The sequence below is a fragment of the Gracilinanus agilis genome, chromosome 4, assembly GCF_016433145.1.
Source record: "Gracilinanus agilis isolate LMUSP501 chromosome 4, AgileGrace, whole genome shotgun sequence".
In the NCBI taxonomy this organism is placed as follows: Eukaryota; Metazoa; Chordata; class Mammalia; order Didelphimorphia; family Didelphidae; genus Gracilinanus; species Gracilinanus agilis.
In genome coordinates this window covers 280,224,003-280,247,665 of record NC_058133.1, presented here as the reverse complement: position 1 = coordinate 280,247,665, position 23,663 = coordinate 280,224,003, and the positions used below count along the sequence as shown (strand labels likewise).

At 36.6% G+C, this 23,663-nt stretch overlaps 1 protein-coding gene across 1 annotated transcript in view; it reads left to right on the top strand.

Moving 5' to 3' along the window:
- Window positions 1–23,663, top strand: part of LOC123247207 (maestro heat-like repeat-containing protein family member 1) — a 109,799-nt gene that overhangs the window by 20,866 nt on the left and 65,270 nt on the right. Inside the window, exons 8-13 of the mRNA XM_044676012.1 lie at window positions 9,219–9,286; window positions 13,477–13,618; window positions 16,979–17,025; window positions 18,465–18,572; window positions 20,571–20,687; window positions 21,471–21,593. Coding sequence (XP_044531947.1) covers window positions 9,219–9,286; window positions 13,477–13,618; window positions 16,979–17,025; window positions 18,465–18,572; window positions 20,571–20,687; window positions 21,471–21,593 — 605 coding nt within the window. The remainder of the gene's footprint in view (window positions 1–9,218; window positions 9,287–13,476; window positions 13,619–16,978; window positions 17,026–18,464; window positions 18,573–20,570; window positions 20,688–21,470; window positions 21,594–23,663) is intronic.

Sequence of the window (23,663 nt, the reverse complement as noted above, 5' to 3'; positions counted from 1 at the left end):
CTGGGCCCCCTTTGCTGGGACCTCTGAAGCCCTGCCTGGTTCAGACCTGGCTGGAGTAATTATTTTCTCCCTCTGATTTCCTTACTTTCATTCTTTCCCTCTATTTTATAAATAAATTGCTAAAAAGTCATTCTGACTTGAGTAATAATTACGGCAACCACATTTCTCAGAAATTTAGTCCAACCTTTAATTTTCACCCCTTACAATCTAAACTCAGGAAGATTCATCTTCCTGACCCCAGGCCCAGAACTCTATTTACTGTGTCACCTAGCTACCCTAGTTCCACTCTATATTATCTATTATTCTTGAACTTTGTGCACCTTTGTCCTGTTACTACCCTTGCTAAACCCCAGTCTTGAATTGCTCCCACCATTTGCTTCCTCTGCCCCTACTCATGTACTACCAAAGGGAGTTAGGAAAAGTCACACAAGTCAATCAGGTCCATTAAATTTATGTCAACTTATCTCAATTGGGCCCTCAAATCAACAAGGCAAAGTTTTTACTATTCCCTAATTGTTTCTATGGATCATTGCACATAATGACTGTTTTAAAACCCCTTTCTCAGAACCTGTTATAGCATTTCCCATTCTCTACGTCTTAAGTCTCTGATGAAGAGATTGCCAATAATGACCCTTTTATATATACTCTATGTCCAAATTCCTCCATCTTGGCCAGTAGATTGTCCTCCCCTTTCTGTCTTTTTCTAATCTTTAATCATCCCCTTTCTTTTGGTTCCTTTTCTGCTGCCTAAAAGTATGCCAGATTGCCCTTTTTAAAAAGAATAATAACATAAAAATCCTGCCGTTTACTATAACCCTCATTCTATAGCTCTCCTTTTGCCAAACTCCTAGAAAAAGTTACTTACCCAGCTCCTCTCACTACACAATTCTTTGTATTCTGCCTGTTCCCTCTAAAGTGCCCAGTGATTTCTTATTCATTAAATCCGATGTCCTTCCTTCAGTCTTCAACCTTCTTGACCTCTCTGCAACATTTTTCAAAATTGATTCTATTGATATATTTTGGTTTTACATTACCTAGATTTCCCCATATTCCAAACATTCCTCCATTCAAGAGAGCCATCTTGTATAACAAAGAATCTTAAAAAGAGAAAAAGAAGAGGAAAATGTTTAGGGAAAAAATAAATGCATCCAAAAAAATATCTGGCAGTAGGTGGCATAGACTAATAGACTCCTTAAGAGCAGGAATTATTTCACTCTTGTCTTTGAAGCTTCCAACTAAAAGTATTTGCTATATAGCAGACACTTAATAAATGTTTGTTGATTAACTGCACAATTATAAGGAATACCCCTATAAAGGAGATTACTGACTATTAACATAGAAGGAATAATGTGTAAGACTTAACTACAAACAGAAAATGCCATCATTCCTACCCATTGCTTATAGATGGAATTACTAAAGAAAATAGAAATATGCAAAGAAGTATAATGATTATTATTGTTATCAAGACTTTTGATTCATAAAGAGGTATTTAAAGTAACTCATAGAGACAGGAGGTCCTAGGTTCAAACCCAGCCTCAGCCACTTCCCAGCTGTGTGACCCTGGGCAAGTCACTTGACCCCTATTGCCCACCCTTACCACTCTTCCACCTATGAGACAATTCACCAAAGTACAAGGGTTTAAAAAACAAACAAATAAATAAATAAATAAAGTAACTCAAATTAAATAAAAATATCAAAAAATTTAAAGTAACTCAAAACAATTCATCATGGTTATTAACTATTTAGGGGTTTCATTGCTCTCATAACAATAACTTGTTTATGTAGCCTTCACTTAAGTTTTATGCCAATGCCTCATTTTGACGTGGACATGAACCTGGATTAAGGAAAATCTCTGGTAAATCTAACTAAATCAAGGCAAGATGGAAGTCTAAAGCATGTTGGGGAAAACGATGCTCTGTTCCCTGTATCCTTTGAAAGAATGTCCCCCCGAGAGAGTCTATCAGAGCAGTGAATGTTTACAGGGTGCAAGGCACTACTTGTTGACTGATTAAGAGTATTATTTCCAATATCCAATTTAGTGGAAATAAAACATCTGAGTGGGAAGGCACTATGCAAAAAGTTCCTTCCTCCTTGTCCTGTGCTGTTTATTCATGCCATTTAATGAGATTTTCTATTCATCTCTGATAGACCATGAAATTCAATATTTTCACCACAACCAACTCATGAAGTTTACCAACTTCATCTAAGACACATACTGAGTCATGATTATAAAGTCTGTTGTGTCTTTTAGCTAAATAGGCATTGAAGCTTTTCCCCTTGAACAGAATGAAAAATTTGCTTCTAATTAAAGCAGGAATTGTTAACAGCAGGCAGTAAAGGCTTACAGCATTGTCTGACAGTTACAAATATAAGCTGGTTAAAATTCCTGGGCTACCATACCTACTCTTGCTTCTCACATATGGCAGTAGCATTGGGCTATCTCTTAGCATCATAAAATTGATCAGTTTCCTAATCGTCATGAAATATGCATTAGCCTTTACCCAGAATCTCTGGCAAATCACACACAATAATAAATCTTCATAAATCATGATTACAGATTATTTTCACCAATAAAAAATTATTGTCACCAGTGCATCTATCTTTCCCATTCATGCCTGACCCAGAGATTGATGAGAAAAGGCTTAGATTCTCTTACCTAATTAATTAATTCAACTGAGGCTAGAATAATTTGAATAACATTTGAAAGCAATGCTCAAAGACTTTCTTTCTGATTTGTGAAGCTGCTGCTGCATGACTGATGATAGTTAATGAAAATATTCCCATGAAGCTGTTTTTCTTGGCACAACTGTGAAAACTTTTCTAGATAGAGGGAGGTGGATGGGTGGGGTGAATGTTATGGATTTTTTTTGGGTTATTTGTTGATGTTACTAAGAGAGTATTGTCAAGGGCAGTTAGGTGACTCAATGGATTGACAGCCAGGCCCAGAGATGGGAGGTCCTGGGTTCAAATCTGGCCTCAGACACTTCCTAGCTGTGTGGCCCTGGGCAAGTCACTTAACCCCCATTGCCTACCCCTTTCTACTCTTCTGCCTTGGAACCAATACATAGCATTGATTCTAAGCTGGAAGGTAAGGATTTTTTAAAAAGTATTATCAAATATTTCCAAAATGCATTCTAAAAGTAATAAAACTAATGACAATTAAAATAATAGCTAAATGCGTATAGCATTTTGAAGTTTATAAAAAGAATTCAAAGCAATGTACATATATCTTTACCTATATATGTACATGTACTTTACAAATACATATATATGTAAATCTATGTTGATGAAATTTCAAATACATGGGCATATACATACACACACATATACATATTCTCATTTGTTCCCCCAAAACAATTCTGTGAGGTAGATGCTATTATTATTCCAATTTCAGAAAAGAGAAAACTTAGACTTAAAGGGTTTAAGTGACTTGCCCAAGAACACAGGAATGGTAAGTGTTTAATGCAGAATCTGAACTTATGGTCTTCTTTACTCCAAGTCCAATATTCTGTCTACTATGGTACCTGGTTGCCTCACAGTTGATGTACTATAAGAAATTATGTATCAAGAATACAATATGGGGAGATTTATATGAAGTAAGGCACAGTGAAATAACTAAAACAAGGAAAACAATATTCATATAGCCAAGCCTCAACTCTGGAGAACTGAAAATGAAAGGTTCATAGGTATGAATTGGAAAATCTGTTTAACATCATATGGTCCAGCCTCCACTATTCCTCCATTTTATTTATAAGGAACCTGGGAGCTAGAGAAGTAAAGAGCTCTGCCCAAAGACTCCCAGATAGTGAGCAGAGCCAGAATTCATACCCAGATTATTTGACTGCTCTGAGTCAAATATTCATCATTTTCTCTCTTTTAAATCTCCTGTGATTCAGAATCAAAGGATAGAGATTACATGGTATAGTAGATAAATGCTTGAATTTCAGTCTTTTCTCTTGAATTTATTTGCTGCGTGTCAAAGGGGAAAATCCCTTTACCTCTCAAAGCTAAAGATAATCATTTATGACTCTAAGTTGAATAAATTCAGAACCAAAATGGCAGAATGATAAATCAGCATTTTTGCTTACCTTTGACCTTTTCACAACAACCTAGAAAATGAGACACTGAATTAGACATCAGAGCCTCTCAGCAGCATAACAGTGACTGAGTCCAGCAACAGCCTACTTAACCTCAGTTATATACAAGCCAACAGACTCAAACCTGGGTCAGGAACTAACAGATCTCAGATCAGAAGAACTCTGAACAGACTCCTCCCTAGGTCACACCACTCTGAAAGCACTTACAGGTCCCCAAACTAAATTATGAAAGTACAAGATGCTTAAGCCAAACATAGCCCCCCTCCATATTGTCCGTAGAAGTAAGTAGAATCCAACAGTAACATCAAGATCCAATTCAAGAATAAGCTACATGAATGAGGAAACCAAAAAAAGAACATGACCATGAAGAGCTATTATGATGAAAGGAAAGCTCAAGACTCACAGAAGCAGACAATAAATTGAAAATATCCATAAGCAAAGCCTCAATGGAAAAAGCAGGTGGAACAAAAATCCAAGAAGAATTCTTAGAAAAGCTTTATTTAAAAAGAACCAAAAAAAAAGATTTAAAAAACTAAATGAAGAGGTAGAGGAAGAAATGAGACCCAGCCAAAAAGGTTCTGGAAAAAAAGAATTGATTAAAAAAAAAAAGAGGTGCAAAACCTTACCAAAGAAATTCTTAAAAACTAGAATTTGTTGATGACCTCAGACACTTACTAGTTGTGTAACCCTTAGCAAGCCACTTATCCCCTATTGCTTATCCCTTACTACTCTTCTACCTTAGAACTAATGCATAGTATGGATTCTAAGACAGAAGGTAAGGTTTAAAAAAAAGAACTAGTTGAATGGAAGCTAATGATTTCCTGGGATGTCAAGAAATAGCCAAACAAAGTAAAACAAACAAAAAATAGCAGAAAATATGAGATATCTGTTGCAAAAAAAACAACTGACTTGGAGAACAGATGAGGGAAAGATGATTTATCATTGGTCATGGAAAGCCATGAACAACAAAAAAAAAAATAGAGCATCATATGTTATTAAATTATAAAAAATATCATAGATTCAGAGGGCAAAGTAGAAATTGAAAGAATATAAATTACCTCCTGAAAGAAACTCCAAAATCAAAACTCCCCAGAATATTGTAGCTAAAATCCAAGACTCTCAAGGAGAAAATATTGTAAGCAGCCAGAAAGAGAGAATTCAAGTACCAAAGTATTAGTGAGGATTATATCATATTTAGCAACCACTACAATGAATAAGTGGAGGACTTTGAACATTATATTCTGGAAAGAAAGGCTCTAGGATTACAACCCAGAATTACCTACTCAGCATAAATCATTATATTCCTCCTGGGGGAAAAGTGAACATTTCATAAAATATCAAACATCTAAGTGGTTCAGCAACTAGTGCCAGGCCTTAAGACAGAAGGTCTTGGTTTCAAATCTAGCCTTAGACACTTCCTAGCTATATGATCCTGGGAAAGTCACTTAACCAAAATTGTCTAGCTTTTACCAGTAACTCTTCTGCCTTGAAACCAATACTTAATATCAATTCTAAGACAAAGGTAAAAGTTTAGAAAAAGTTGACAAAATAGGGAACTGTTCTTGAGAAAAAAAAGCTAATAAAAACTCTGACAATCAAACACAAGGCTCAAGAGAAGCATAAAAAGATAAATATGAGTGAGTAATCATAGGAGACTAAAAAGGCTTTACTTTAAAATACATTATTCTGTGGAGAGATGAAACACGTAACCTTTCAGAATTGTATCATCACAAGGGTCTTAGAAGAAGTCTAATTTGTCAGAGAATAGTTGGGTACAGAAACTCATCTTACTGAATAGAGAAATAGAGAAGGAAAGGGACTTAGAGAAGAAGGTGTATGTGGGAGAGGGGGACAATAAGATTAAGGATAGATTAGAAGAGGAAATGATCAGAAGCAAAACAAACTCTTAAAAAGGATTCAGAGGGAAAAAAGAAGCATAATAAAATAAGATAGAAGGAAATACAGTTAACAATCATAACTGTGGATGTGAATGGAATGAACTCACCCATAAAATAAAAAAAAAGGAAAACAGAATGGATTAGAAACCAGAATCTAACTATATGATGTTTACAGAAAGACACTTAAAACAGTAAGATACACATAGAGTTAGGGGTAGAGCAGAAACTAGAATGCTTCTGCTGAAGCAAAAAGAAGAGACAGGAGTGGCAATTATGTTCACAGACTAGGCAAAAGCAAAAATATATCTAATAAAAGAGACAAATAGGGAAACTACATTTTAGTAAAAGGTATCATAGATAATTAATTGACAAACATATATGCACCAAATGGCATAGTATCTATATTCTTAAAGGAAAAGCTAAATGAGTTAGAGGATGAAATAAAACTACAATAGTGGAAGACTTCAATTAATAATTTTCAGACATAGATTAATTTATCTATAAAATAACAAGGAAGAAATTAAAAACTAATAGAATTTTAGAAAAGTTATATATGATAGATCTCTGAAGAATATGCAATGGGAACATAATGGTGTATAATTATTTCTCAGTTGTGCCTTACACCTTCATAAAAACTGATCATATACTGGGGTGGGTGGAAATCTCTCACAAACAAATGCAGAAAAGTAGAAATATTAAATGCATTTTTGTCTGACTAAAATTGTATTCAATACAGGACCTTTGATATAAAGATTTAAATTGATTATAAAGGAAATAATTTAATCTTAAGACTAGATGGATGAAAGAACAAATCCTAGAAAAAAACAATAATTTCACTAAAGATAATAAAAATAATGATGCAACATGCCACAATTTCTGGAACGCAGTTAAAGTGGTACTAAGGGGAAATTATATTTCTGAATGCTTCTATCTATAAAAGAGAGAAAGATCAGATCAATGAATTGGGAATGCCATTAAAAAATTAGAAAACTTACACATTAAAAACTCCAAATTAAACTCAAAAATAGATCTCAATCTATGTTTAAAACAATTTGATACTAGATAAGAAAAAGAATAGATGATTCAATCAATGAAACAGATTAAGTATATAATGTCCAGAAACAAATAAGCACAATAACCAAGTATTTAGAGTATTGAAGTAGCACAGTGGATAGTGTGTTGGGCCTAAAATCAAGAAGATTGATCTTCTTGATTTCAAATCTGGCTTTGGACACATTAATTATGTGACCCTGGGCAAGTGACTCTGTTTGCCTTAGTTTGTCATCTATAAAATGGCTTGGAGATAGAAATGGTAAACCACTCCAATATCTTTGCCAAGAAAACTTCACAAATGGGGTCATGAAGATTCAGTCACAACTAAAATGACTGAACAACAACCTAGTGCTTGACGAATTCAATGATCCCAGCTATTGGGCCAAGGACTCATTATTTGATAAAAAACTGCTGGGAAAACAGGAATATATTGACGGAAACTAGGCATAGTTCAACATCTCACACTATATACCAAGATAATCTCAAAATTAGTACATGATTCAATAATAAAGTGTGATACCAGGAGCAAATTAGAGGTATATAGAAGAAATTACCTGTTAGATCTATGGATAAGAGAGAGTTCATGAGCAAATAAAAAAAATAAGGCTTTCAAAGAAAGTAAAGTGGATAATTTTTGATTACCTAATAGCAAAAAATTTTGTACAAATCAAACCAAAGCATCTAAAATTAGAAGAAAAGCAAAAAAAAAAAAACCTAGGGAAAAATCTTTGTAACAAGTTTCTCTGTTAAAGATCCAATTTCTAAAATATATAGGAAACTTAGTCAAATTAACAAGAATAAAAGCCATTTCCCAATTGACAAATGGTCAAAGTACATGAATAGGTAGTCTTCATTAGAAGAAATCAAAGCTATTAATAGACATTTGAAAAAATTCTCTAAATCATTAATAATTAGAGAAATTCAAAATAAAAATAACTGTGGTAGCACCTCAAACCCATCAGAGAGTCAAAAATGGCAAAAAAGGAAAATGTCAAATGTTGGGAGGAATGTGAGAAAAAAAGGTATACTAATGTACTGTTGGTAAAATTGTGAACTCAACCATTCTGGAAAGTAATTTTGAACTATTCCCCAAAAACTCTTAAATAGTACATACTACCTAAAAATACTATTATACCCAAAAGAGATCAAAGAGGGAAAAGACCCATATATGTCAAAATGTATTTCCATTCTTTTTGTGGGAACAATGAATTGGAAACTAAGGGAATGCCCATCGATTAAGAATGGTTGAACAAGTTATAGTTCATGACTGTTTAGAAATACTATTGTGCTCTAAAAATTGTGAAGGGAATGGTTTTAGAAAAACTTGGGAAGACTTGTGTGAACTAATGCAAAGTGAAGTGTGCAGAACAAGGCAACAACTTACATGGTAACAGCAATATTGTAAATATAATCGGCTCTGAAAGACAGTCACTCATCAATACAATACCCAATCACAGTACCAAAGGACTTATAATGAATTAAGCTATTCACCTCCACTAAGAAAATAGGACTCAGAGTGCAGATTGAAGCATATTACTTTCTATTCTTTTCTTTTCCTTGCCTTTTTTAATATGGCTAATACAGAATTTTTTTAATGTCCATACATATTTGTAGTGAGTTTTATTTCTCTTGCTTTTTTAGTGGCCGGGGGAAGTGAGGGAGAGGAATGAGAGAATTTAGGACTGAAATTAAAATTGAATTGAATTTTAAAAAAGATTGTTAGTTGCAGGGCAGGTGCTGACATGCAATGTTAGAGGGGATTTTCTCACTATAAGTTCCCTACACCAATGAAATCATAAACCCAATTTCCAAATATACTTTGATTAGAGGGAGCATCTGACATAGCAAATAGATAATCCAAGTATCAGAAGCTACTGGGCTCAAGTTCTCCCACTGATAGATACTAACTATGTAATCATGAGGAAGTCACTTAATCACTCAGTGGTCTCAGGCAATGCATCAAAATAAGTTGTTCCTTTAAATTAGTAGAAAGAATTTCAATGCTAGGAGTTCTTCACATCACAGAATTCATTGGTCTAGTGAACACAACACAATCTAATAATCTATTTTCTCTTAACTTTTAATTTAATGTTAACTTTTCACTTTATTCCCACTTAAATTTTTTCCCATCTCAAAGCTGTAGGATCATGTGATGGTTCTTTCTTTTCAGGAACTATTATTATGCCTACTGCAAATAGAAGAACTCCAACACCTCAATTCCTCCTCTTGCAACTCATGGTTAGTAAGCCACATTCCCTGAATTTTCTTATATCTAAAGTGTAAAGAAAAGGAATCTTTGAGACAAGGGCAGCCTGACTCAGTTAGTTTTAGTTCAAAGTTAATAGTAAATTATTCTGTAAACTTCCCCAAGAAGATGAAGAGGTTTAAATCCTTCTTCCTTCTTATGTATAGAACTAAAATAAGACTAATCAAATTTGGGGCCCTTCTCTGGAATCAAAGTGATTTTATTTAGAGACTGATTAAGACCTATGTCACACATGATTCAATTTACTGGTCAAAATTACTTGGAGTCACTTTCAGAGGACTGGTTCTATAACCAACTTGCCATGTAACTTTGAACAAATTAGTTGTATTAAGAGATAATAGAAAGAATATTGGCTCAGAGAGACCTTGGGTATATATATATATACAGATAATCCTGTATCTGATGCTTGCTACCTATATAACCCTGGACAAATCATTTAGCCTCCCTGGGCCCTAATTTCTTTATCTGTAAAATAGGAAAGTTAAAATAAATTTTCTCTGAGGTTCATTCTAGCTCTAGACCATGGATTCTTAACATTTTTTTAATGTGTCATGGACACCATTGGCCATGTGGTGAGGCACATGGACCCTTCTGACAATAATGTTTTTAAATTTATAAAATATAACACATAGGATTACAAAAGAAACTAGGCATTTTGCAATATGACTATCAAAATATTGAAGAAAACCCTAGGATATGAACCCTTGCTTTGACCTATGATCCTCTACTATCCAAGATTCCTTCAAATTATAAAAATGTAACTTGGGGGGAGGAGGAGGAGGAGAAGGAGAAGGAAGACCACCATGTTGATTCCTTGGTAACTTCTTTTTTTGGTTTAGAATTACATATATCCCCTTTCTTGTCCATAGTCATGATCATTTCTGAAACCAGCAATTCTGTCTCTACCCCCAGTCTCTGTGATATTTTGTAAGTGGCATTCCATCATAATGATAGAAGAAACTCATTCATTGATTCGGTACTAGACTAAATGAGTGTTGCCTTTAAAGACTTGGTAATATTTAAGCACTAAAAGAATCTTCCTTTATGATTCTGACAAAATCTCTTTACCAGCATCATCTTCACTGCCATCTTCTTCCCTCTTCCCATTTCTAAGAGAGCCAAAGGATGTCCATTAATGGACAGAGCAGGTGGAAAGACCAGCAAATTGCTACTCAGCTATTTACTTTCAGATGTTGAATTGCCCCTGTGCTAGCAATAATAATCCTAACTTAAACACACACTTATTGAAGTACACAATGGCTCTTTAAAGTTTATCAAGAGTTGTGTCTACAACCCTGTGAATTAACTCTCCCTAGCCTGTCTATCAAACAAACTAGACACAGAAATCTGGGTTATTGTTATGGGTTTGGTTGCATTTTAAATGGTCAATGGGAATCTTAGTAAATCCACACCAAAAAGCATAGTTTATTTGAAGAAAATGTCCTATGCATGCAAGTCTTTTATAAGAGACACTGAGGATACTTGGGGACTTTGGAGAAAATGGGCAAAGACAAATCAATGAAGTTTTATCAATTATTCAGGAAAAGCATCGCATTAAGCAGGACCATGGAGACAAGGGAATGAGTAGTATTGAAAAATAATGCAGGTAGAGTGGAGAGAGCACTGGGTCTAAAATCGGGAAAACTCATTATCATAAGTTCAAATCTGGCCTCAGACACTTACTAGCAGTATGACCCTGGGCAAGTCACATAACCCTGTTGGCCTTAACTTCCTCATGAGCTGGAGAGAAGGAAATGGCAAACCACTCCATTATCTTTGCCAAGAAAACCCCAAAATGGAATCACAAAGAGTCGGAAATGACTGAAATGACTCAACAATAAAAGCATTGAAAAATAGCATTGATTTTTGCCTGGATTTTTGGGGTTCCTGATCCTGATATTTTTAATATTTTCTCATATTCAAATTATTCTGAATTTACTTAGTTTTCACATGCTTTTTCATTCTGCCAGCCCATGCAGTGATTCCCCTGCTAAAGGAAGGGGATATTTTTTGCTTTTGCCTTTGTATCTTCAGCTTAAGGGGAAGCCAGGGTCTAGTATATAGAAAACTAGGCTAAGAATCAGGAAGGCTTGAGTTCAAGTCTCATCTCTAACACATTATTATATAATCCTTGGTAAATCATTCAATCTCTCAGTATTCCAGGAAATTAAGACTTTAAGTCTCAAACAAGGTACCAGCCTGCATTGGTAAGGGAGTCTCCCCACTGGGACTTCCCTTTGTGAATGAAATCATAGATATGGCCCAAAATAAAATCCTGAGCACCTTGCATGGTGTCTGGCCCATCGTAGATACTTAAAATAACTGCTCATTGAATTGAATATCTACTGTAAGATGAGGAAATTGAGTGTTTGAGAAATTGAGAAACTTGTCCCAGGTCACATGGAGGCAACTGGGTGGCAAAGTGAATATTGCTAGTCCTGGATCAAGAAGACCCAAGTTCAAATCTTGCCTTAGGTACTTACAAAGGCAGCAAGGTACTGTAGTGGATAGAATCCTGCACCAAGAATCAGGAAGACCTGAGTTCAATTCTAGCCACAAACATTTGCTGGATATGTGACCTTGGCACATTGCTTCGCTGCTTCTGTTTACCTCAATTTCTTCATCTGTAAAATGAGGATAATAATAGTACCTACCTTCCAAGGTTACTGCGAGGACCAAACGAGATAATAATTATAAAACACTTAACATATTCTCTAGAAATGCTTATTCCCTTCTCTTTCCCTCCCCTCCGCAGCAGCTATCTGACACTTCCTCTTTCAACTTTCTAAGGTTTAAGTTAAACAGGGTTCTCTTTTTAAAAGTCATCATGGCATGGTCAGTCTTGTTATACAGAAAATATAGATTAGAGATTTAGTTAGCAGACAGCAGACTTAGCTGGCAAGAGCTTGGAATTCCAAACTTGGAATCCTGCCACAGAGGGGACTTGCACACAGTGACTCTGGAGTTGGCCATTGTTGGCAGTTGTAGGCTTTGTGAGCAGCTATCTGGGTGAGCCTGTGTGGTGTTTGAGATCTCAGTACTTTGGAATTGTTCCTTGGGAATGAATACAAGATCTTCAATCAAGAACAGTGAAGTTGTAGGTTGAGACAGGATTTTTATCTGTGCTGGTGGACACACAGATTATTCCATCTCCCTGACTTCCAACCTAGGTTATTATCTTGCTGTTTAACCAGAATTTCTTGTGACCAGACACATCTAGAGATCAGCCAAGGACAGATTCATGAGATACCCTTACCCCTGATCAGCCAGCCCTTGCCATAGGCAATCTACTGGTAGATTTAGTGTTCAGAGTAGCCATCACCATCCCTCCATTCCCTGACTGTTACCTTTAGACTTAAGTGGCAATTTTTCCCTACTTCCCTTCACTCCATAACCTAGTTTGTTATTAAAACCCTTATATACAGACCTGCCTTGTTCTTCTCCTTTCTTAGACAAACCTGGCATATAACAACAAGAACCCAGTGAGATAACCCCAGCAACTTCTCCTGGTGGTTTCCCTCTCTCCTCCATTCCCCATTCCTCTCCCTGCCAAACCACCCTGGAGTTGTTTGTCACTAGTTTTGTTATTCTGTTAGTTAACCCACAGAGTTATTTATTCATTTACCATAACAGTCTCTAGCCAACCAATGGCAAGCCACCCTTCCAATTACCCCTAGGAGACTTCTTCAGCTTTGTATACCAAAGACATGACAATAGACATATGTTAGCATTCCATTTAACATATTCTTCATTATCTCTACTGTCTGTCCATTATTTTCTTTGATTTCATTATCTAATGGAAGAATGATGTTATTCTCCTCCCCTGTCCCCTACTATATCTGTAAACAATAAACCTCAAAATAGATATAGATCTGTATGGGTAGGGAGAATTTTCTCTCAGGGTTACAGTGATGAATTCATAGGTCTTGGGAAGATAAAAAGCAATGTTTTTATTCAATATGAATAATGAATCAACCAAGATGAATTTATTAAGCTCCTACTATGTGGAGTCACTACATTAAGTGCTAAGAATACAAATACAATAAATGAAGCAAACTCAAATCACAAAGAACTTACATTCTGATAAGGGAAAACATTCTAATGAGGAAGAAGAGTGGAAGCTCTCTCAGTAAGGTCATGTTTCTTTCTCCCCCTTCCCTAGATACTCTCCTATTCTAATCAGGTGAACATAAAAATTCGGAAAACTGCCCTTCGGATCCTTTCAATTCTCCACCACCAGATTAGCAAGCAGCTGGGGAAGGAATGGGTTCTGAAGATTGAGACTCTGCTCAGCTACCTGGAAGGTAAGGTAAAGGAGGATGCTGACCTATATGAGTAGAAGCCATGATGTCATTAATTTGATTCAAAGACTAAATCTCTCTCCCACCCCACCTTCTATTGTCTAGAGAAGTAGTCGGACTGGGAGTTAGGAAGTTTAAGCCTGACCTCTGACACCATGACAGAACCTAATCAGGAAGTCCTTACTAAGGAAAATAAAATGAGAGGTTATTGCAAACCGAATTGAGAGAGAGATCAGAGACAGAGACAGAGAGGGAGATCCAGAGGCAGGGGAAGGAAAGGAAGGGAGTAGTTATTCATTTCTCAGAACAATGTTTTGAAGGGTAGATGTAATTACTACCTTAGGGCACTGGTTCCATTTTGTCTCCCCCCTCCCACATGTCTTTTTATGTGATATAATTTACCCCACTTTACTTCACTCTTCCCATTTCTCTTAGTACAATCCACCTTTTCACCCCTAGATTTTTTCCATATCCTCATAAACAGCTTACTACCATACCCTCTGTCTATGAAAACTTCTAACTACTAGGATGGTGATAACAATTTTTAAGAGTTACAGATTTCATCTCTCCATATAGGAATATAAACAATTTGACCTTATTGAAGTCCTTAGATTTTTTCTCTTACTTACCTTTTTATGCTTCTTTTGAATTTTATATTTGGACATCAGATTTTCTGTTTAAGTCTGATCTTTTCTTCAGGAAGGCTTGGAAATCTTCTATTTTATAAAATTACCATACTTTCTCCTGAAAGAATATAGTCAGTTTTGATGGGTAGGTGATTCTTAATTGTAAACCCATTTCCCTTACTACCAGAATATCATATTCCAAGCCTTGTGGTCCTTCAATGTGAAAGCTGCCAGATACTGTGTAATCCTAACTAGAGCTCTATGATATTCAAACTGTTTCTTTCTGGTTGCTTACAGTATTTTCTCTTTGGCATGGGAGCTCTTGAACTTGGCTATAACATTCTTGGGAGTTGTCATTTAGGGGTTTATTGCAGGAGGTGATCTACATTCTTGTAATTTCTATTTTACCCTCTTGTTCAAGAATATCAGGGAAGTAGTTTTCATTGATAATTTTTTGTAATATATTGTCTATTTTTTTATAATGATTTTCAGGTAGTCCAATAATTCTTAAATTGTCTCTCCTGGATCTATTTTCCAGGTCAGTTGTTTTTTCAATGGGATATTTCATATTTTCTTCTATTTTTTCATTTTTTTGATTTTGTTTTATTGTTTCCTTAATTCTAATTTTTTAAAAATAAATTTCTTCCACGACCTTTTAATCCTCATTTTCCATTTGGTCCTACTTTTCATGGAACTCTTTTCTTCATTGAATTTTTGTGCCTCTTTTTCCAGGTAACAGATTTTTATTTTTAAGCTATTATTTTCTTTTTGCATTACTTTCATTTCTTTTTCCCATTTTCCTTTCCATTTTTTTGACCTGTCTCATTTGATTTTTTAATTCCTTTTTGAGTTCTTCCAGCACTTGAAACCAATTTCCATTTTTCTTTTAAGTTTTACATGTGGTTGCTTGGATCTTACCATACCCTGCTGATTCTATGCCTCAATCTTTATAACCATAGAAATTTTCTAAGGATAGATGTTTCTTTTACTGTTTGCTCATTTTCCAAGCCATTTTTTTGCCTGTGGACTGGGAATTCTAAAAGCTGCTGATTCTGTCTCCTCTGCTAATGGCTTGCAGAATTTCAGCACTGTGAAGTATTTTGCCCTAGGGCTAGGTCTTCACCTCAAAGCAGGCTTGAAAGAGCCAAGGGCTATGGACTTCCAGGCCTCACTGTTGGTGATGCCAGGGTCAGGGCCTGGGGTATGGAGTGCTCTGTTATTTGTATAGGCAGGGTCCTGGGATCCTGAAGTTGGACTATGCCCAGGCTTAGAATCTGATATAGTTGGTGGGGATGGAGGGAAGGGAGACTCACCCCAGCACTTTTCTGTATTCAGTTTTGCTTCTGGTTCCCTCTTATCCCATGAAAATCAATTCTCTATGACTACCTTTCAAGTTGTATTCAGCAGAAGAGCCCTCTGACTCCATCTTGCTGTTGGTTTTTGACTTCTGTCATTTTGAGGCACTTTTTAAAGACTGGTTTAGAGGGATTGTCAGGGAAGTTTTATCTTTTGTTACTACTAAACCACTATCTTGGCTCCCACGCACTGGTTCCATTTTGGATCCAAGGTGATGTATATTTTGATAGGCAGGGTGGAATAATGGCTAGGGCACTGAATTTAGAGTCATGATTCCTTGGACTCAAATTCTGCTTCAGACACCTTCTGATCCTGGGCAAACTTAAGATTTCTATGCCTCAAGTTCTTCATTTATAAAAATGAGGCTATTGGGACTTAATGACCTCTAAGATCTTTTCTAGTTCTAAACCTAAAAATCTAAATCTCATGATTATCTCCATTTTATAGATGAGGAACTTAAGCTCTGAAAGATTAAGTGATTTGCCCAGGGTCATACTGTAGTTGTCTAAGGCAGGATTCAAACTCAGATTTCCTGATTATAGGTCCAGCTGAAAATGAGACTACTGAACCCCTAATATTTATTAATGCCTCAATCTTGATTTGAGTTCTGAGTAATGTTGGGAAGTCTTCCTACCTTCAGGATTTTATAAGAGACAATTGTGTTTCTTATCCTTATAAAAGATCATAAAATTGCCCACATTCAGTGGGGGACAGTCAATAAGCATTTACGTAGTGCTTGCTATATTCTAGGCCAGTGATTTTTTTTTTATCCTGGGACTCCATTCTAGGAGCATAGGGCCACAACCAGTAGGCAATGGGTCGCTCAGGGTCACCCAGCTGGGAAGTGTCTGAGCCCGGATTTGAACCTAGGACCTTTCGTCTCTAGGCCTGGCTCTCAATCCAGTGATGGGCAAACTTTTTAAAGAGGGGGCCAAAGGAAAGGAAATGCTTATTGGTCAGTCTGTTTCTAAGGCAACTCTTTCGAACTTTCATGGTATTATATCCTACTTATTGTATTTGTCAGATTAGGAATAATGTCTCACAGCAGGATAGAACATTGGGTCTCAGTTTGCCCATCACTGTTCTAGGTATTATAAGTACTAGAAATATAAAGAAAAGCAAAAAGCAATCTCTGTCCTTAAAAAACTTACATTTTTGTTGGAAATATATATATGAAAAAACACAAGGGGTTCAAACGATGTCTAGAGAAAAGATCTTTTAGAAATAGTCTCAAAGGGGAAGGAACAGGCAGATGGGGGTGGGGAAGTCTGGGAAAGCAAGATTTGAGCTGGTAGTCTTGAAAGGGAAGCAGGGAAACCAAGAGTCAAATGTGAGGGTACAAATTGCCAACAGATGATATTCATATTCCTTCTTCTCTAAGGTGAAGAAGTATGCTATCAGAAATTCTGGGAGGATAACATATTTCTGGTAAGTTGGTGTTAGACTTATTATCATTAGTAAATAATAGCAAGTCAAATAGTTTATATTTTAATCTAGTATTTAAGTTCATTGCTGGAAATAAAAATGCTTCACAAAGGAATCTGGTGGACTGATAAATTCTGGAAGCATTAGGTTCTTTTATTTTGTGTGTTTTAAGAGAAAACCAAGTGACCGAACTGGTAATATTAGAGAGACTGGAATCAGGGAGGCAGGGTCCACAAGAGAAGTGTACTGGATAGCTCACCAAGCCTTCCTCTGGGGCTGGGACCCACACCTCCAAAAAAGGACAGGGAAGGGTTACAGATAAGCATGTCACCAGAAAGCTTCAGGACTAATGGTTTCCATGCCATGGCAGGAAGAGAAAGTCCAGAATTGTGTTTTGAGAGGCCCCCTCCTGGGTATGGTACATTATCACCCTTAGCTCTTCTTGTGAATTCTGGTTCAATCTTCATGGATCAGGGCAGCTTGGTTATTTTATGGGGCTAGGAGTGAGTCTTATCAGGTAAGTGCAAATAGTTCCCCACCTCTGAGGACACAGGCCAGAAAATAGAAAGTTTTTAGCACAGAAACTTTCAGGAATAGAAAATCCAAATCTGAGAGAACCTAGAACATGGATAGGCAAGAGGAGAGGGTATGAGAAGGGCACAATTTATCAGATAAAGCTAACACTGAAAAATAAAAGTTTAGCAATGCTTGTTAATAATGTATCTTTGTTTTGGGGGGAAAAGATGCATTGGCTATCTTTACAAGGTCCTGTGAAGTTCTACAACTCCAAGAAGGGCTATCCATGCCATCATAATTGACTTCTGATTCTGATGGCCAAAAAAGTCTCTAAGTGGACAAAATAACACTGGCCAGTCTGGGGGCACAGAAAAAGGCCCATGAATCAAAAACATTTCATAGAGGGGCAGCTACGTGGCTCGGTGAATAGAGAGTCAGGCCTGGAGATGAGAGATCCTGGGTCTAAATCTGGCCTCAGACACTTTCTAACTATGAGACCCTGGGCAAGTCATTTAACTCCCATTGTCTAGCCTTTATCATTCTTCTGTCTTGGAACCAATGCTAAGCATTTATTCTAAGATGGAAGGTAAGGGTTTAAAAAAAAAAAACATTTTGTAGAGATGGTCTTGGCTCCCACTATAGCACCCTTAGAAAAAGCCAGGATCTGATGGTGAACATCTCCCTAATTTCTCCCCATCACTTTCAGAAGTCTTGCTAAATAATATCTGTCATCCATCACATGCTCTTTTTCCAGTTCTTACCCCCAAGCAGAAAAGTTGGATGAAGATATGGAACCAGGTAATGGGAGACAGAAGAGCTCCTATCTATTTGTCTCATAGAGATCCAGGAAAAGGTCCAAAAGGTTGCATTCCTAGTGAAAATAGGAGCTTGCATGGAATGTTAAATGTCTTCTTCTTCCTTCATAGTTTCTTGAGTATACACTCCAATGTATAACAAAGCAGAAATGGATTATTCACTTCCTGGAGGATATCATTGCTCAACTGCGTCTTGGGCAAGGAACCCCAAATGAGAAGGTTAGTTCTGCTAGACTCATAGTCAGCCTTACTCATAGAAAATTGGTGAATGCCTAGTTGCATTATTTATTTGTTTTAAACTCTTACCTTCCATTTTAGAATCGATATTTTGTATTGGTCCCAAGACAGAAGAGCTGTAAGGGCTAAGCAATGGAGGTTAAGTGACTTGCCCAGGGTCACACAGCTAGGAAATGTCTGAAGTCAGATTTGAACCTTGAATCTCCTGTCTCTAAGCCTGGCTCTAAATTCACTGAGCCACCTAGCTGCCCATAGTTTGCATAATTTGAAAGATTCTACAAGGGTCCCTTATTTATTCCCAAAATATCTCCCTAATGATGCCTGAAATGCTAGTATTAGAGATTAATTATTTTAATAATAAAGTAATGGTATATTGTAGAAAGAGAACCTGAACTCAAACCTTTGTACTGATACTTATAAGCTGGGTAACTCTGGGGAAGCCATTTAGCTTCTGTCAGATGCAATTTCTTTATCAATAAAGTGAAAATAATAATCCTTGTTTGGGCTGCTAGTAACCTCTTCCCTAAATCGCCTTTTTTTGTACTGGGTATACACATTTACACATACTAAGTTAATGTATATATTTTCTCATTATAGAATATGAGTTCCTTGAGATCAGGGACTGTTTCAATTCTCTCTTTGAATCCTTGGTGCCTAGCACATTACCTGACACATAATAAGTAGGTGGCTAATAAAACCATGTTGATTGATGTGTGAGACATAGTACTATAAGTAATAAGTATTGTCAGCATTATCTTTTTTCCTTTTGAGTTTGGGGCAAGGAAAGTATGGAAGATTGTGAAAGAAAAAGGAGTGTCGGGGATAGGGGAAAAAGTTACAGAAAGCATAGTCTTGGGGCACTGAAGATAAATTTTACCTACTTCAGAATTTTTCCTTAGGCCAGCCCTATGTTCTAATCATTAAATGCCTGGAGAAAATGATATCCTCTTTTACCAGTATTTGAAGAAGCAGCTAGATAGAACAGTGGGCCTGAAGTCAGGAAGATCTAAGTTCAAATCTTGCCTCAGACATTTACTAGCTGTGAGACCAAGTCATTAAACCTCTGTTTGTCTTAATCTACTGGAGAGGAAACAGCAAACCACTCCAATGTCTTTGCTGAGAAAATCCCGTGGACATTACAACAGGTTATGGTCCACGGAGCCACAAAGAGCGAGACACGACTGAACAGTTAAACAACAACAATACGTTTGAGTCAAGTCTTAACACTACATTTGATTAAAGAAAAAATATGAATATTATACTCTGCATTTTAAGTACAAGTTGGTCAGAAATAATTTTTAGTAATTTCTCATTACTCTAATCCCAAGCATTTTAGCTAAGGGAGAGAAATGTCTAAAACTTGTCAGTAGGTCGTAGTAGGTACTTAGGCATCTCTTCCACACAAGACATTTTGAAATGACATTTATAGAAATCTTGAACAAGGAAAATTTCACATTTAGCATTTACTTCATCTATTAGAAAAATTACAACTTAATATTTTGGAATTTCCCTGGACAATCAGTATCCTAAAGCCACACAATACTCTTTGATCACTGCCCTCAAGGTTTTCCCCTGGCCCAATCCCAGCTGTTCGAGGGCCACCTGGAGGAATCAAGAGACCTCCAATCACTGTTCAATATTATAGTCCCTTCAGGAAATGGGGAAAGGGAGGCTGGGTCATTACTATAAGCCAAGGATCTTAACCTGGAATCCTTGGATAGATTTCAAGAGGCATGTGAACTTGAATGGGGAAAAAATACATCTTTATTTTCACTAACTTCTAACTGAAATTTACTATTTTCTTCAATTATTTCAAAATATTATCTTGAAAAGAGGTCACTAGGCTTTACCAGACCACCACATGGGCCCCAAGGCACACAAAAATATTAAGAACTTCTGCTTTCTTTCAGTCTAGTCTAATGGCTTTTTTCATGGTTAAAATTCAAACTGAATAGTCAATACTGTTCCCTATCCTTACAGAGTTTTCTCTACCAGTCTTGGGGAATTGCTCAGAAGTTAGTAGACTGTAAAAGTAGTGAGGACCATCTTTGGACTTGCCTTGAATCCATAAACTGCAAAGAAAAGGAAGAATGTGAGGTAAAAAAGTACCTTGTAAGTCTTAAAGCACTATATAAATGCTAGCTGTTATTATTATTATCATATTATTAAATTCAGATAACTATAATATAAATTAGAATTTTTTTATATTCTAGTTTATTACTATTATTATTCTTATAGTCCCCAAAGAAAGATGGAAAAGTGCTATTAGTTCAAAGGAAGGAAAAGTCAACTTCCTAAAGGAGAGATAAAAAGGAGGAAGGTATTTGCTTTAAGAAAAAATTTAATCTGTCTTGAATATTTGGCAGGAATCGTATAAGTGGGACTAAGAGGGAAAGACACTTGAGGAAGCAAAATCATGAACAGAGAATTTAAGAATCTCCAGATATGGCAACCGGGTTTGACTGAAAATGAGTGTTTGTGATGGTGCTAGTGGGGGGATGGGTTGGTAAAGTCCATTGGGCTTGGTTCTAGAGGGTCTTGAGTATCAAAAAAGGAACTTAGGTCTTTTTCAGTGATGAAGGTATAGGACATTTGAAGACTGCAGCCTGAGGGTAAATGATCAGAGTTGTGTTTTAAGAAGCTTCTTGAGGTCATAAAGTGTTAGAAATGGACATGATCTTAGAGCTCCCTGACTCCATCTAAAGAAGAGAAAACTGAGCCTCAGAGAGATAAAATGATTTCCCTCAGGTCATACAGATACTTGCCAGTGAAGTCAGGAAGACAACCAGACTGCCTGATTTTCAGTGCAGAGCTCTCTATATTCCAAAATGCTGCCTCTCTGTTACCTTTTTCCAATAACGCTACAAGTTGATTTTTCAGGGATTTGCTCATGGAGTGGGAATCTGGGCTTCCGGCCACCTCCAGGAGGCACTAGATAACTTGGAAAGGATGGCAATGCTTATTGACAAACTGCATAATGGAAAGATGCTGTACTACTTGGAGGTAATGAGTTCATTTTTCCCTTTCATGTTTCTCTAGTTACGACAGGGAAGAGGGAAAGGGGAGAGTCCTGTTGACAACTCCTTTCACCCCCAGTCCCAATCACAGAAATGTGGTCCCTGTTCTATGAGGGTCAGGACCAGTGAATTAATCGATCAGCAAATATTATATTAAGTCTTGCTTCGTACCAGGCATTATGCTAAGCACTGAGGATACAAGTTTAATAATGAAAAAAAAAGATGGTGATAATTTAGAAAAGCCAAACTAGGGAGTTTATACAAATTTACAAAGCAAAGACAAGTTTAGGCTGATTTATTTTTATACAACTAGGTGGCACAGTGGATAGAGCATTGGGCCTGGGGTCAAGAAAGCCTGAGTTAAAATCTGGCCTCAGACATTTGCTAGCTGTCACTTCATCCTGTTTACCTCAGTTTCTTTATCTGTAAAAATGAGCTGGAGAAGGAAATAGCAAACTATTTCAGTATTTTTACCAAGAAAACCCAAAATGGGATCATAAAAAGTCAACACAACATTATTACAATTTTATAAATAAGGAAACTGAAACCCTCAGAGATTAAGTGACTTAACCAATGTAATAGAGTAATTCTGGGGTTTAAACCCAGGTTCTTTTATTCCCAAATTCAGTGTTATCTTACTCATCTCTTTAATGTCTCAGCCAAGTCCTGTGCCTTGCTCAGAGCCTTGTACATAGGAGAGGATTTACATCTCACATTGCAATAGTATTGCAAAGCTTCAGCAAGGTGACAGAATGGATAGAGTGCTGGGATTAGAATTCGTAAAATCTAAATTCAAATCCAGCCTTAGATATTTACAAAGTTGTGTGACCCCAGGCAAGACATTTAACCCTGTTGACTTCTGTTCTTTCATCTGGAAAAGGAGCTAGAAAAGGAAATGGCCAACCACTCCAGTATCTTTGCCAAGAAAACCCCAAATGGGGTCATAAAGAGTCAGACATGACTGAATAACAACAAAAGCAGCAACCCATGGATTGAATGCCTATTATCAAGGCCCTGGACTTGGGAAAAAGAGACATAACTTCCTGGAATAAAGGGAAAATGTATTTACTCTACTTTGGTCCACAGCCAGAAGGTTGCGTTCAGATTGTACCCAGACAAGAAGGGCATTGATACATTGGAGAGCATTGAGAGAAGGGCAGCTAGGATGTTGAAGGGACTTGAATATACGTCATAAAAGTATCCAGTGGAAGGAACTGGGGATTTTATTCTGGAAAAGAGAGGTCTTAGTCAGGGGAGATACTGAAACTTAACTTTGAGTATTTGAAGAACATTCACATTGAAAGAAAGATTTGTCTTATTCTGTCTGACCCCAGGAAGGCAGAATTAGGAGGAAGAGGTAGAAATTGCAGACAGGGTAAAGGTAGGAGAGAAAACAGGGTAAGAAAAACTTCCTAACAATTGGACCTATTTAAAAATGTGAACCCTTCAGAGACTGAGTTGACTTCTTATACCTGTTGTAATCAGAATTCCTTTTTTTTTAATGTTTATTTATCTTTAACAATTTTTTATTAGGAGTTCAAAATTATTTTCCTCCCTTCAGTTCCTCTCTCACCCACTGAGAAGTCAAATCCAGCCAGAGGCTGAGTTATTCATGTAGGAAGAGGCAAAGGGAGGCCATTCCCTATGTTCTCATGTTTTTAATATACCAATGTAGGATCAGAGGTTAGGAGGGAAGGGGAAGAAAGTCTTGCCTATGTTAAATCACCAGAACCCTCCCACCACTCCCCAGGGCATATATCTCAGACTGAAAAGTCAAACAACATCTATTATACATGTGAAGTCATGTAAAACATTTTCTTATTAGCCCTGTTGCAACAACTCAAATAAAGCAAGGAAAATAAAGTGAAAAAATGCTTCAGTCTGCACTCATAGTTCATCAGTGCTCTGGGAAGTGAATAGCATTTTTCATCATGAATCCTTTGGAATTATTGTGAATCACTGTACTGATCAGAGTAGCTAATGCAATTGATTATCATTACAATTTGCTGTTGCTGTGTACAATTTTCTCCTGGTTCTACTTGCTTCACAGAATTGC